The following is a 14,479-nucleotide window of genomic DNA, read 5'->3' as shown; positions in this document are numbered from 1 at the left end:
TGGGTCTGTCACTGTATAACACTGGGATACAGTACTGGTGGGGACGGGTCTGTCACTGTATAACACTAGGGTACAGTACTGGTGCGGATGGGTATGTCACTGTATAACACTGGGATACAGTACTGGTGGGGACGAGACTGTCACTGTATAACACTGGGGTACAGTACTGGTGGGGACGGGTCTGTCACTGTATAACACTGGGGCACCGTACTGGTGGGGAAAAGTCTGTCACTGTATAACACTGGGGTACAGTACTGGTGGGGACGGGTCTGTCACTGTATAACACTGGGGTACAGTACTGGTGGGGATGGGTCTGTCACTGTATAACACTGGGATACAGTACTGGTGGGGACGGGTCTGTCACTGTATAACACTGGGGTACAGTACTGGTGGGGACGGGTCTGTCACTGTATAACACTGGGATACAGTACTGGTGGGGTCGGGTCTGTCACTGTATAACACTGGGGTACAGTACTGGTGGGGACGGGTCTGTCGCTGTATAACACTGGGATACAGTACTGGTGGGGACGGGTCTGTCGCTGTATAACACTGGGATACAGTACTGGTGGGGACGGGTCTGTCGCTGTATAACACTGGGGTACAGTACTGGTGGGGACGGGTCTGTCGCTGTATAACACTGGGGTACAGTACTGGTGGGGACGGGTCTGTCGCTGTGTAACACTGGGGTACAGTACTGGTGGGTACGGGTCTGTCGCTGTATAACACTGGGGTACAATACTGGTGGGGACGGGTCTGTCGCTGTATAACACTGGGGTACAGTACTGGTGGGGACGGGTCTGTCGCTGTATAACACTGGGGTACAGTACTGGTGGGGACGGGTCTGTCGCTGTATAACACTGGGATACAGTACTGGTGGGGACGGGTCTGTCACTGTGTAACACTGGGGTACAGTACTGGTGGGGATGGGTCTGTCCCTGTATAACACTGGGTTACAGTACTGGTGGGGATGGGTCTGTCCCTGTATAACACTGCGGTACAGTACTGGTGGGGACGGGTCTGTCACTGTATAACACTGGGGTACAGAACTGGTGGGGACGGGTCTGTCACTGTCTCACACTGGGGTACAGTACTGGTGGGGACGAGTCTGTCACTGTATCACACTGGGGTACGGTACTGGTGGGGACGGGTTTGTCACTGTATAACACTGGGGTACAGTACTGGTGGGGACGGGTCTGTCCCTGTATAACACTGGGGTACAGTACTGGTGGGGATGGGTCTGTCCCTGTGTAACACTGGGGTACAGTACTGGTGGGGACGGGTCTGTCACTGTATAACACTGGGGTACAGTACTGGTGGGGATGTGTCTGTCACTGTATAACACTAGGGTACAGTACTGGTGGGGACGGGTCTGTCACTGTATAACACTGGGGTACAGTACTGGTGGGGACGGGTCTGTCACTGTATAACACTGGGGTACAGTACTGGTGGGGACGGGTCTGTCACTGTATAACACTGGGGTACAGTACTGGTGGGGATGTGTCTGTCACTGTATAACACTAGGGTACAGTACTGGTGGGGACGGGTCTGTCACTGTATAACACTGGGGTACAGTACTGGTGGGGACGGGTCTGTCACTGTATAACACTGGGGTACAGTACTGGTGCGGATGGGTCTGTCACTGTGTAACACTGGGGTACAGTACTGGTGGGGATGGGTCTGTCACTGTATAACACTGGGGTACGGTACTGGTGGGGATGGGTCTGTCACTGTGTAACACTGGGGTACATTACTGGTGGGGACGGGTCTGTCACTGTATAACACTGGGGTTCAGTACTGGTGGGGACGGGTCTGTCACTGTATAACACTGGGTTACAGTACTGGTGGGGACGGGTCTGTCACTGTATAACACTGGGTTACAGTACTGGTGGGGACGGGTCTGTCACTGTATAACACTGGGGTACAGAACTGGTGGGGACGGGTCTGTCACTGTATAACACTGGGGCACAGTACTGGTGGGGACGGGTCTGTCACTGTGTAACACTGGGGTACAGTACTGGTGGGGATGGGTCTGTCCCTGTATAACACTGGGTTACAGTACTGGTGGGGATGGGTCTGTCCCTGTATAACACTGCGGTACAGTACTGGTGGGGACGGGTCTGTCACTGTATAACACTGGGGTACAGAACTGGTGGGGACGGGTCTGTCACTGTCTCACACTGGGGTACAGTACTGGTGGGGACGAGTCTGTCACTGTATCACACTGGGGTACGGTACTGGTGGGGACGGGTTTGTCACTGTATAACACTGGGGTACAGTACTGGTGGGGACGGGTCTGTCCCTGTATAACACTGGGGTACAGTACTGGTGGGGATGGGTCTGTCCCTGTGTAACACTGGGGTACAGTACTGGTGGGGACGGGTCTGTCACTGTATAACACTGGGGTACAGTACTGGTGGGGATGTGTCTGTCACTGTATAACACTAGGGTACAGTACTGGTGGGGACGGGTCTGTCACTGTATAACACTGGGGTACAGTACTGGTGGGGACGGGTCTGTCACTGTATAACACTGGGGTACAGTACTGGTGGGGACGGGTCTGTCACTGTATAACACTGGGGTACAGTACTGGTGGGGATGTGTCTGTCACTGTATAACACTAGGGTACAGTACTGGTGGGGACGGGTCTGTCACTGTATAACACTGGGGTACAGTACTGGTGGGGACGGGTCTGTCACTGTATAACACTGGGGTACAGTACTGGTGCGGATGGGTCTGTCACTGTGTAACACTGGGGTACAGTACTGGTGGGGATGGGTCTGTCACTGTATAACACTGGGGTACGGTACTGGTGGGGATGGGTCTGTCACTGTGTAACACTGGGGTACATTACTGGTGGGGACGGGTCTGTCACTGTATAACACTGGGGTTCAGTACTGGTGGGGACGGGTCTGTCACTGTATAACACTGGGTTACAGTACTGGTGGGGACGGGTCTGTCACTGTATAACACTGGGTTACAGTACTGGTGGGGACGGGTCTGTCACTGTATAACACTGGGGTACAGAACTGGTGGGGACGGGTCTGTCACTGTATAACACTGGGGCACAGTACTGGTGGGGATGGGTCTGTCACTGTATAACACTGGGGTACAGTACTGGTGGTGACGGGTCTGTCACTGTATAACACTGGGGTACAGTACTGGTGGGGACGGGTCTGTCACTGTATAGCACTGGGGTACAGTACTGGTGGGGACGGGTCTGTCACTGTATAACACTGGGGTACAGTACTGGTGGGGACGGGTCTGTCACTGTATAACACTGGGTTACAGTACTGGTGGGGACGGGTCTGTCACTGTATAACACTGGGGTACAGTACTGGTGGGTACGGGTCTGTCACTGTATAACACTGGGGTTCAGTACTGGTGGGGCAGGGTCTGTCACTGTATAACACTGGGTTACAGTACTGGTGGGGACGGGTCTGTCACTGTATAACACTGGGGTACAGTAGTGGTGGGGACGGGTCTGTCACTGTATAACACTGGGATACAGTACTGGTGGGGACGGGTCTGTCACTGTATAACACTGGGGTACAGTACTGGTGGGGACGGGTCTGTCACTGTATAACACTGGGGTACAGTACTGGTGGGGACGGGTCTGTCACTGTATAACACTGGGGTACAGTACTGGTGGGGACGGGTCTGTCACTGTATAACACTGGGGTACAGTACTGGTGGGGACGGGTCTGGCACTGTATAACACTGGGGTACAGTACTGGTGGTGACGGGTCTGTCACTGTATAACACTGGGGTACAGTACTGGTGGGGACGGGTCTGTCACTGTATAACACTGGGGTACAGTACTGGGGGGACGGGTCTGTCACTGTATAACACTGGGGTACAGTACTGGTGGGGACGGGTCTGTCACTGTATAACACTGGGGTTCAGTACTGGTGGGGCAGGGTCTGTCACTGTATAACACTGGGTTACAGTACTGGTGGGGACGGGTCTGTCACTGTATAACACTGGGGTACAGTAGTGGTGGGGACGGGTCTGTCACTGTATAACACTGGGATACAGTACTGGTGGGGACGGGTCTGTCGCTGTATAACACTGGGATACAGTACTGGTGGGGACGGGTCTGTCGCTGTATAACACTGGGGTACAGTACTGGTGGGGACGGGTCTGTCACTGTATAACACTGGGGTACAGTACTGGTGGGGACATGTCTGTCACTGTATAACACTGGGGTACAGTACTGGTGGGGACGGGTCTGTCACTGTATAACACTGGGGTACAGTACTGGTGGGGACGGGTCTGTCACTGTATAACACTGGGGTACAGTACTGGTGGGGACGGGTCTGTCGCTGTATAACACTGGGGTACAGTACTGGTGGGGACGGGTCTGTCACTGTATAACACTGGGGTACAGTACTGGTGGGGATGGGTCTGTCACTGTATAACACTGGGGTACAGTACTGGTGGGGACGGGTCTGTCACTGTATAACACTGGGGTACAGTACTGGTGGGGACGGGTCTGTCACTGTATAACACTGGGGTACAGTGCTGGTGGGGACGGGTCTGTCACTGCAACACTGCGTTAGTTCACTGTATCTTGCCCTCTGGTTTTACAGAACAGTTATCCTACGTCACTCCCAGTTGCTGCCCTCACCTCCTGGTCCAGGCTGTGGCTGGGCCTATGGCAGCTGCGACGTCCTCCACTCTGACGAACCCCATGGACGTTATCCGGGCGAGACTCCAGGTAATCGGCTCTGTGGCTAATGTCGGGGGACGTGTGACCCGTTCGAACGCTCCGTCACACCGCGCAGCTGGTCAAATCAAAATTTAATTAATCTAATCTGGAATAGAAAAGCGAGTCTCGGGAACATCGATCGTGATGACGATCATCGAATGTCGGGGGAAACCCCATCAGGTTCACTAATGTCCCCGTTAGGGAGAGAAATCAGCCAACCTCGCCCCAGTCTGACCCTCCCCCCTCCACCCTCACACAGTGCGGCGCTCCCTCAGTACTGACCCTCCCACAGTGCGGCGCTCCCTCAGTACTGACCCTACCACAGTGCGGCACTCCCTCAGTACTGACCCTCCCACAGTGCGGCGCTCCCTCAGCACTGACCCTCTGACAGTGCGGCACTCCCTCAGTACTGACCCTCTGACAGTGCGGCACTCCCTCAGTACAGACCCTCCCTCAGTGCGGCGCTCCCTCAGTACTGACCCTCCGACAGTGCGGCGCTCCCTCAGTACTGACCCTCCCACAGTGCGGCGCTCCCTCAGTACTGACCCTCCCACAGTGCGGCACTCCCTCAGTACTGACCCTCTGACAGTGCGGCACTCTCTCAGTACTGACCCTCCCACAGTGCGGCGCTCCCTCAGTACTGACCCTCTGACAGTGCGGAGCTCCCTCAGTACTGACCCTGCCACAGTGCGGCACTCCCTCAGTACTGACCCTCCCACAGTGCGGCACTCCCTCAGTACTGACCCTCTGACAGTGCGGCACTCCCTCAGTACTGACCCTCTGACAGTGCGGCACTCCCTCAGTACTGACCCTCCCACAGTGCGGCGCTCCCTCAGTACTGACCTACCCACAGTGCGGCACTCCCTCAGTACTGACCCTCTGACAGTGCGGCGCTCCCTCAGTACTGACCCTCTGACAGTGCAGCACTCCCTCAGTACTGACCCTCTGACAGTGCGGCACTCCCTCAGTACTGACCCTCCCACAGTGCGGAGCTCCCTCAGTACTGACCCTCCCACAGTGCAGCGCTCCCTCAGTACTGACCCTCTGACAGTGCGGCGCTCCCTCAGTACTGACCCTCTGACAGTGCGGCGCTCCGTCAGTACTGACTCTCCGACAGTGCGGCACTCCCTCAGTACTGACCCTCCCACAGTGCGGAGCTCCCTCAGTACTGACCCTCCCACAGTGCGGCACTCCCTCAGTACTGACCCTCCCACAGTGCGGCGCTCCCTCAGTACAGACCCTCTGACAGTGCGGCGCTCCCTCAGTACTGACCCTGCGACAGTGCGGCACACCCTCAGTACTGACCCTCTGACAGTGCGGCACTCCCTCAGTACTGGCCCTCTGATAGTGCGGCGCTCCCTCAGTACTGACCCTCTTACAGTGCAGCGCCTCCTCAGTACTGACCCTGCCACAGTGCGGCACTCCCTCAGTACTGACCTTCCCACAGTGCGGCGCTCCCTCAGTACTGACCCTCCGACAGTGCAGCGCTCCCTCAGTACTGACCCTCCGTCAGTGCGTAGCTCCCTCAGTACTGACCCTCCGACAGTGCGGCGCTCCCTCAACACTGACCCTCCCACAGTGCGGCGCTCCCTCAGTACTGACCCTCCCACAGTGCAGCACTCCCTCAGTACTGACCCTCCGACAGTGCGGCGCTCCCTCAGTTCTGACCCTCCGACAGTGTGGCACTCCCTCAGTACTGACCCTCCCACAGTGCGGCGCTCCCTCAGTACGGATCCTCCGCGCTGGGGGAGCTCCCTCAGCACTAACCCTCCCACAGTGCGGCGCTCCCTCAGTACAGATCCTCCCACAGTGCAGCACTCGCTCAGTACTGACCCTCCCACAGTGCAGCGCTCCTTCAGTACTGACCCTCTGACTGTGCGGAGCTCCCTCAGTACTGACCCTCCCACAGTGTGGAGTTCCCTCAGTACTGACCCCCCTACAGTGCGGCGCTCCCTCAGCACTGTCCCTCCCACAGTGCGACACTCCCTCAGTACTGACCCTCCCACAGGGCGGCGCTCCCTCAGTACTGACCCTGCCACAGTGCAGAGCTCCCTCAGTACTGACCCTCACACAGTGCGGAGCTCCCTCAGTCCTGACCATCCGACAGTGCGTCGCTCCCTCAGTACTGACCCTCCCACATTGCGGTGCTCCCTCAGTACTGACCCTCCCACAGTGCGGCACTCCCTCAGTACTGACCTTCCCACAGTGCGGCGTTCCCTCAGGACTGACCCTCCGACAGTGCGGCGCTCCCTCAGCACTGACCCTCTGACTGTGCGGCGCTCCCTCAGTACTGACCCTCTGACAGTGCGGCGCTCCCTCAGTACTGACCCTCGCACAGTGCGTAGCCCCCTCAGTACTGACCCTCCGACAGTGCGGCGCTCCCTCAACACTGACCCTCCCACAGTGCGGCGCTCCCTCAATACTGACCCTCCCACAGTGCAGCACTCCCTCAGTACTGACCCTCTAACAGTGCGGCACTCTCTCAGCACTGACCCTCCCACAGTGCTGCGCTCCCTCAGTACTGACCCTCGCACAGTGCGGCGCTCCCTCAGCACTGACCCTCCCACAGTGCGGCTATCCCTCAGTACTGACCCTCCCACAGTGCGGCGCTCCCTCAGTACTGACCCTCTGACAGTGCGGAGTACCCTCAGTACTGACCCTCCCTCAGTGCGGCACTCCCTCAGTACTGACCCTCTGACAGTGCGGTGCTCCCTCAGTACTGACCCTCTGACAGTGCGGCACTCCCTCAGTACTGACCCTGCCACAGTGCGGAGCTCCCTCAGTACTGACCCTCCCACAGTGCAGCACTCCCTCAGTACTGACCCTCCCACAGTGCGGCGCTCCCTCAGTACTGGCCCTCCCACAGTGCGGCGTTCCCTCAGTACTGACCCTCCCACAGTGCGGGTTTCCCTCAGTACTGACCCTCCCACAGTGCTGCACTCCCTCAGTACTGACCCTCCCACAGTGCGGAGTTCCCTCAGTACTGACCCTCCCACAGTGCGACACTCCCTCAGTACTGACCCTCTGACAGTGCGGCTATCCCTCAGTACAGACCCTCCCACAGTGCGGCACTCCCTCAGTACTGACCCTCTGGCAGTGCGGAGCTCCCTCAGTACTGACCCTCCCACAATGCGGCGCTCCCTCAGTGCTGACCCTCTGACGGTGCAGAGTTCCCTCAGTGCAGACCCTCCCACAGTGCGGCACTCCCTCAGTACTGACCCTCTGACAGTGCGACACTCCCTCAGTACTGACCCTCCGTCAGTGCGGCGCTCCCTCAGTACTGACCCTCCCACAGTGCGGTGCTCCCTCAGTACTGACCCTCCGACAGTGCGGCGCTACCTCAGTACTGACCCTCTGACAGTGCGGCACTCCCTCAGTACTGGCCCTCCCACAGTGCGGCACTCACTCAGTACTGACCCTGTGACAGTGCGGCACTCCCTCAGTACTGACACTCCCACAGTGCGGAGCTCCCTCAGTACTGACCCTCACACAGTGCGTAGCTCCCTCAGTCCTGACCCTCCCACAGTGCGTTACTCCCTCAGTACTGACCCTCCCACAGTGCGGGGCTCCCTCTGTACAGACCCTCCCACAGTGCAGCGCTCCCTCAGCACTGACTCTCCCACAGTGCGGTGCTCCCTCAGTACTGACCCTCCCACAGTGCGGCGCTCCCTCAGCACTGACCCTCCCACGTGCAGTGCTCCCTCAGTACTAACCCTCCCACAGTACGAAGCTCCCTCAGTACTGACCCTCTAACAGTGCGGCACTCTCTCAGCACTGACCCTCCCACAGTGCTGCGCTCCCTCAGTACTGACCCTCGCACAGTGCGGCGCTCCCTCAGCACTGACCCTCCCACAGTGTTGAGTTCCCTCAGTTCTGACCCTCCCACAATGCGGCGCTCCCTCAGTACTGACCCTCTGACAGTGCGGAGTTCCCTCAGTACTGACCCTCCCACAGTGCGACACTCCCCTCAGCACTGACCCTCTGACAGTGCGGCTATCCCTCAGTACTGACCCTCCCACAGTGCGGCGCTCCCTCAGTACTGACCCTCTGACAGTGCGACGCTCCCTCAGTACTGACCCTCCCACAGTGCGGAGCTCCCTCAGTACTGACCCTCTGACAGTGCGGAGTTCCCTCAGTACTGACCCTCTGACAGTGCGGCACTCCCTCAGTACTGACCCTCTGACAGTGCGGTGCTCCCTCAGTACTGACCCTCTGACAGTGCGGCACTCCCTCAGTACTGACCCTGCCACAGTGCGGAGCTCCCTCAGTACTGACCCTCCCACAGTGCAGCACTCCCTCAGTACTGACCCTCCCACAGTGCGGCGCTCCCTCAGTACTGGCCCTCCCACAGTGCGGCGTTCCCTCAGTACTGACCCTCCCACAGTGCGGGTTTCCCTCAGTACTGACCCTCCCACAGTGCTGCACTCCCTCAGTACTGACCCTCCCACAGTGCGGGGCTCCCTCAGTACTGACCCTCCCACAGTGCGGCACTCCCTCAGTACTGACCCTCCCACAGTGCGGCGCTCCCTCAGTACTGACCCTCTGACAGTGCGGCGCTCCCTCAGTACTGACCCTCCCACAGTGCGGCACTCCCTCAGTACTGACCCTACCACAGTGCGGTGCTCCCTCAGTACCCGCCCTCCCACAGTGCGGCGCTCCCTCAGCACTGACCTACCCACAGTGCGCCGCTCCCTCAGTACTGACCCTCTGACAGTGCGGCACTCCCTCAGTACTGACCCTCCGACAGTGCGGCACTCCCTCAGTACTGACCCTCTGACAGTGCGGCACTCCCTCTGTACTGACCCTCCCACAGTGCAGCGCTCCCTCAGCACTGACGGTCCCACAGTGCGGTGCTCCCTCAGTACTGACCCTCCCACAGTGCGGCACTCCCTCTGTACTGACCCTCCCACAGTGCAGCGCTCCCTCAGCACTGACGGTCCCACAGTGCGGTGCTCCCTCAGTACTGACCCTCTGACAGTGCGGCACTCCCTCTGTACTGACCCTCCCACAGTGCAGCGCTCCCTCAGCACTGACGGTCCCACAGTGCGGTGCTCCCTCAGCACTGCCCCTCCCACAGTGCAGTGCTCCCTCAGTACTAACCCTCCCACAGTACGTAGCTCCCTCAGTACTGACCCTCTAACAGTGCGGCACACTCTCAGCACTGACCCTCCCACAGTGCTGCGCTCCCTCAGCACTGACCCTCCCACAGTTGAGTTCCCTCAGTTCTGACCCTCCCACAATGCGGCGCTCCCTCAGTACTGACCCTCTGACAGTGCGGAGTTCCCTCAGTACTGACCCTCTGACAGTGCGACACTCCCTCAGTACTGACCCTCTGACAGTGCGGCACTCCCTCAGTACTGACCCTCTGACAGTGCGGAGTTCCCTCAGTACTGACCCTCCCACAGTGCGACACTCCCTCAGTACTGACCCTCCCACAATGCAGCGCTCCCTCAGTACTGACCCTCTGACAGTGCGGAGTACCCTCAGTACTGACCCTCCCTCAGTGCGGCACTCCCACAGTGCGGCGCTCCCTTAGTGCTGACACTCCCACAGTGCGGCGCTCCCTCAGTACTGACCCTCCGACAGTTCGACGCTCGTTCAGCACTGACCCTCCGACAGTGCGGCGCTCCCTCAGTACTGACCCTCTGACAGTGCGGCACTCCCTCAGTACTGACACTCCGACAGTGCGGAGCTCCCTCAGTACTGACCCTCTGACAGTGCGGCACTCCCTCAGTACTGACCCTCCCACAGTGCGGCGCTCCCTCAGTACTGACCCTCCCACAGTGCGGCACTCCCTCAGCACTGACCCTCCCACAGTGCGGAGCTCCCTCAGCACTGACCGACCCACAGTGCGGCACTCCCTCAGTACTGACCCTACCACAGTGCGGTGCTCCCTCAGTACCAGCCCTCCCACAGTGCGGCGCTCCCTCAGCACTGACCTACCCACAGTGCGCCGCTCCCTCAGTACTGACCCTCTTACAGTGCAGCGCCTCCTCAGTACTGACCCTGCCACAGTGCGGCACTCCCTCAGTACTGACCTTCCCACAGTGCGGCGCTCCCTCAGTACTGACCCTCCGACAGTGCAGCGCTCCCTCAGTACTGACCCTCCGTCAGTGCGTAGCTCCCTCAGTACTGACCCTCCTACAGTGCGGCGCTCCCTCAACACTGACCCTCCCACAGTGCGGCGCTCCCTCAGTACTGACCCTCCCACAGTGCAGCACTCCCTCAGTACTGACCCTCCGACAGTGCGGCGCTCCCTCAGTTCTGACCCTCCGACAGTGTGGCACTCCCTCAGTACTGACCCTCCCACAGTGCGGCGCTCCCTCAGTACGGATCCTCCGCGCTGGGGGAGCTCCCTCAGCACTAACCCTCCCACAGTGCGGCGCTCCCTCAGTACAGATCCTCCCACAGTGCAGCACTCGCTCAGTACTGACCCTCCCACAGTGCAGCGCTCCTTCAGTACTGACCCTCTGACTGTGCGGAGCTCCCTCAGTACTGACCCTCCCACAGTGTGGAGTTCCCTCAGTACTGACCCCCCTACAGTGCGGCGCTCCCTCAGCACTGTCCCTCCCACAGTGCGGTGCTCCCTCAGTACTGACCCTCCCACAGTGCGGCGCTCCCTCAGCACTGACCCTCCCACGTGCAGTGCTCCCTCAGTACTAACCCTCCCACAGTACGTAGCTCCCTCAGTACTGACCCTCTAACAGTGCGGCACTCTCTCAGCACTGACCCTCCCACAGTGCTGCGCTCCCTCAGTACTGACCCTCGCACAGTGCGGCGCTCCCTCAGCACTGACCCTCCCACAGTGTTGAGTTCCCTCAGTTCTGACCCTCCCACAATGCGGCGCTCCCTCAGTACTGACCCTCTGACAGTGCGGAGTTCCCTCAGTACTGACCCTCCCACAGTGCGACACTCCCCTCAGCACTGACCCTCTGACAGTGCGGCTATCCCTCAGTACTGACCCTCCCACAGTGCGGCGCTCCCTCAGTACTGACCCTCTGACAGTGCGACGCTCCCTCAGTACTGACCCTCCCACAGTGCGGAGCTCCCTCAGTACTGACCCTCTGACAGTGCGGAGTTCCCTCAGTACTGACCCTCTGACAGTGCGGCACTCCCTCAGTACTGACCCTCTGACAGTGCGGTGCTCCCTCAGTACTGACCCTCTGACAGTGCGGCACTCCCTCAGTACTGACCCTGCCACAGTGCGGAGCTCCCTCAGTACTGACCCTCCCACAGTGCAGCACTCCCTCAGTACTGACCCTCCCACAGTGCGGCGCTCCCTCAGTACTGGCCCTCCCACAGTGCGGCGTTCCCTCAGTACTGACCCTCCCACAGTGCGGGTTTCCCTCAGTACTGACCCTCCCACAGTGCTGCACTCCCTCAGTACTGACCCTCCCACAGTGCGGGGCTCCCTCAGTACTGACCCTCCCACAGTGCGGCACTCCCTCAGTACTGACCCTCCCACAGTGCGGCGCTCCCTCAGTACTGACCCTCTGACAGTGCGGCGCTCCCTCAGTACTGACCCTCCCACAGTGCGGCACTCCCTCAGTACTGACCCTACCACAGTGCGGTGCTCCCTCAGTACCCGCCCTCCCACAGTGCGGCGCTCCCTCAGCACTGACCTACCCACAGTGCGCCGCTCCCTCAGTACTGACCCTCTGACAGTGCGGCACTCCCTCAGTACTGACCCTCCGACAGTGCGGCACTCCCTCAGTACTGACCCTCTGACAGTGCGGCACTCCCTCTGTACTGACCCTCCCACAGTGCAGCGCTCCCTCAGCACTGACGGTCCCACAGTGCGGTGCTCCCTCAGTACTGACCCTCCCACAGTGCGGCACTCCCTCTGTACTGACCCTCCCACAGTGCAGCGCTCCCTCAGCACTGACGGTCCCACAGTGCGGTGCTCCCTCAGTACTGACCCTCTGACAGTGCGGCACTCCCTCTGTACTGACCCTCCCACAGTGCAGCGCTCCCTCAGCACTGACGGTCCCACAGTGCGGTGCTCCCTCAGCACTGCCCCTCCCACAGTGCAGTGCTCCCTCAGTACTAACCCTCCCACAGTACGTAGCTCCCTCAGTACTGACCCTCTAACAGTGCGGCACACTCTCAGCACTGACCCTCCCACAGTGCTGCGCTCCCTCAGCACTGACCCTCCCACAGTTGAGTTCCCTCAGTTCTGACCCTCCCACAATGCGGCGCTCCCTCAGTACTGACCCTCTGACAGTGCGGAGTTCCCTCAGTACTGACCCTCTGACAGTGCGACACTCCCTCAGTACTGACCCTCTGACAGTGCGGCACTCCCTCAGTACTGACCCTCTGACAGTGCGGAGTTCCCTCAGTACTGACCCTCCCACAGTGCGACACTCCCTCAGTACTGACCCTCCCACAATGCAGCGCTCCCTCAGTACTGACCCTCTGACAGTGCGGAGTACCCTCAGTACTGACCCTCCCTCAGTGCGGCACTCCCACAGTGCGGCGCTCCCTTAGTGCTGACACTCCCACAGTGCGGCGCTCCCTCAGTACTGACCCTCCGACAGTTCGACGCTCGTTCAGCACTGACCCTCCGACAGTGCGGCGCTCCCTCAGTACTGACCCTCTGACAGTGCGGCACTCCCTCAGTACTGACACTCCGACAGTGCGGAGCTCCCTCAGTACTGACCCTCTGACAGTGCGGCACTCCCTCAGTACTGACCCTCCCACAGTGCGGCGCTCCCTCAGTACTGACCCTCCCACAGTGCGGCACTCCCTCAGCACTGACCCTCCCACAGTGCGGATCTCCCTCAGCACTGACCCTCCCACAGTGCGGAGCTCCCTCAGCACTGACCGACCCACAGTGCGCCGCTCCCTCAGTACTGACCCTCTGACAGTGCGGCGCTCCCTCAGTACTGACCCTCCCACAGTGCGGCACTCCCTCAGTACTGACCCTACCACAGTGCGGTGCTCCCTCAGTACCAGCCCTCCCACAGTGCGGCGCTCCCTCAGCACTGACCTACCCACAGTGCGCCGCTCCCTCAGTACTGACCCTCTTACAGTGCAGCGCCTCCTCAGTACTGACCCTGCCACAGTGCGGCACTCCCTCAGTACTGACCTTCCCACAGTGCGGCGCTCCCTCAGTACTGACCCTCCGACAGTGCAGCGCTCCCTCAGTACTGACCCTCCGTCAGTGCGTAGCTCCCTCAGTACTGACCCTCCTACAGTGCGGCGCTCCCTCAACACTGACCCTCCCACAGTGCGGCGCTCCCTCAGTACTGACCCTCCCACAGTGCAGCACTCCCTCAGTACTGACCCTCCGACAGTGCGGCGCTCCCTCAGTTCTGACCCTCCGACAGTGTGGCACTCCCTCAGTACTGACCCTCCCACAGTGCGGCGCTCCCTCAGTACGGATCCTCCGCGCTGGGGGAGCTCCCTCAGCACTAACCCTCCCACAGTGCGGCGCTCCCTCAGTACAGATCCTCCCACAGTGCAGCACTCGCTCAGTACTGACCCTCCCACAGTGCAGCGCTCCTTCAGTACTGACCCTCTGACTGTGCGGAGCTCCCTCAGTACTGACCCTCCCACAGTGTGGAGTTCCCTCAGTACTGACCCCCCTACAGTGCGGCGCTCCCTCAGCACTGTCCCTCCCACAGTGCGACACTCCCTCAGTACTGACCCTCCCACAGGGCGGCGCTCCCTCAGTACTGACCCTGCCACAGTGCAGAGCTCCCTCAGTACTGACCCTCACACAGTGCGGAGCTCCCTCAGTCCTGACCATCCGACAGTGCGTCGCTCCCT

The 14,479-nt window shown here is 59.9% G+C and overlaps 1 protein-coding gene across 1 annotated transcript in view; it reads left to right on the top strand.

Annotated features, from left to right (window-relative positions):
* LOC140403038 (solute carrier family 25 member 44-like) overlaps nt 1-14,479 on the top strand; it is a 176,853-nt gene that overhangs the window by 114,517 nt on the left and 47,857 nt on the right. The window contains exon 2 of the mRNA XM_072490716.1: nt 4,590-4,717. Coding sequence (XP_072346817.1) covers nt 4,590-4,717 — 128 coding nt within the window. The remainder of the gene's footprint in view (nt 1-4,589; nt 4,718-14,479) is intronic.

This window comes from Scyliorhinus torazame, chromosome 26, assembly GCF_047496885.1.
Source record: "Scyliorhinus torazame isolate Kashiwa2021f chromosome 26, sScyTor2.1, whole genome shotgun sequence".
Classification (NCBI taxonomy): Eukaryota; Metazoa; Chordata; class Chondrichthyes; order Carcharhiniformes; family Scyliorhinidae; genus Scyliorhinus; species Scyliorhinus torazame.
The sequence above is the reverse complement of the archived record's forward strand: the minus strand, read 5'-3'. Positions and strand labels throughout refer to the sequence as shown.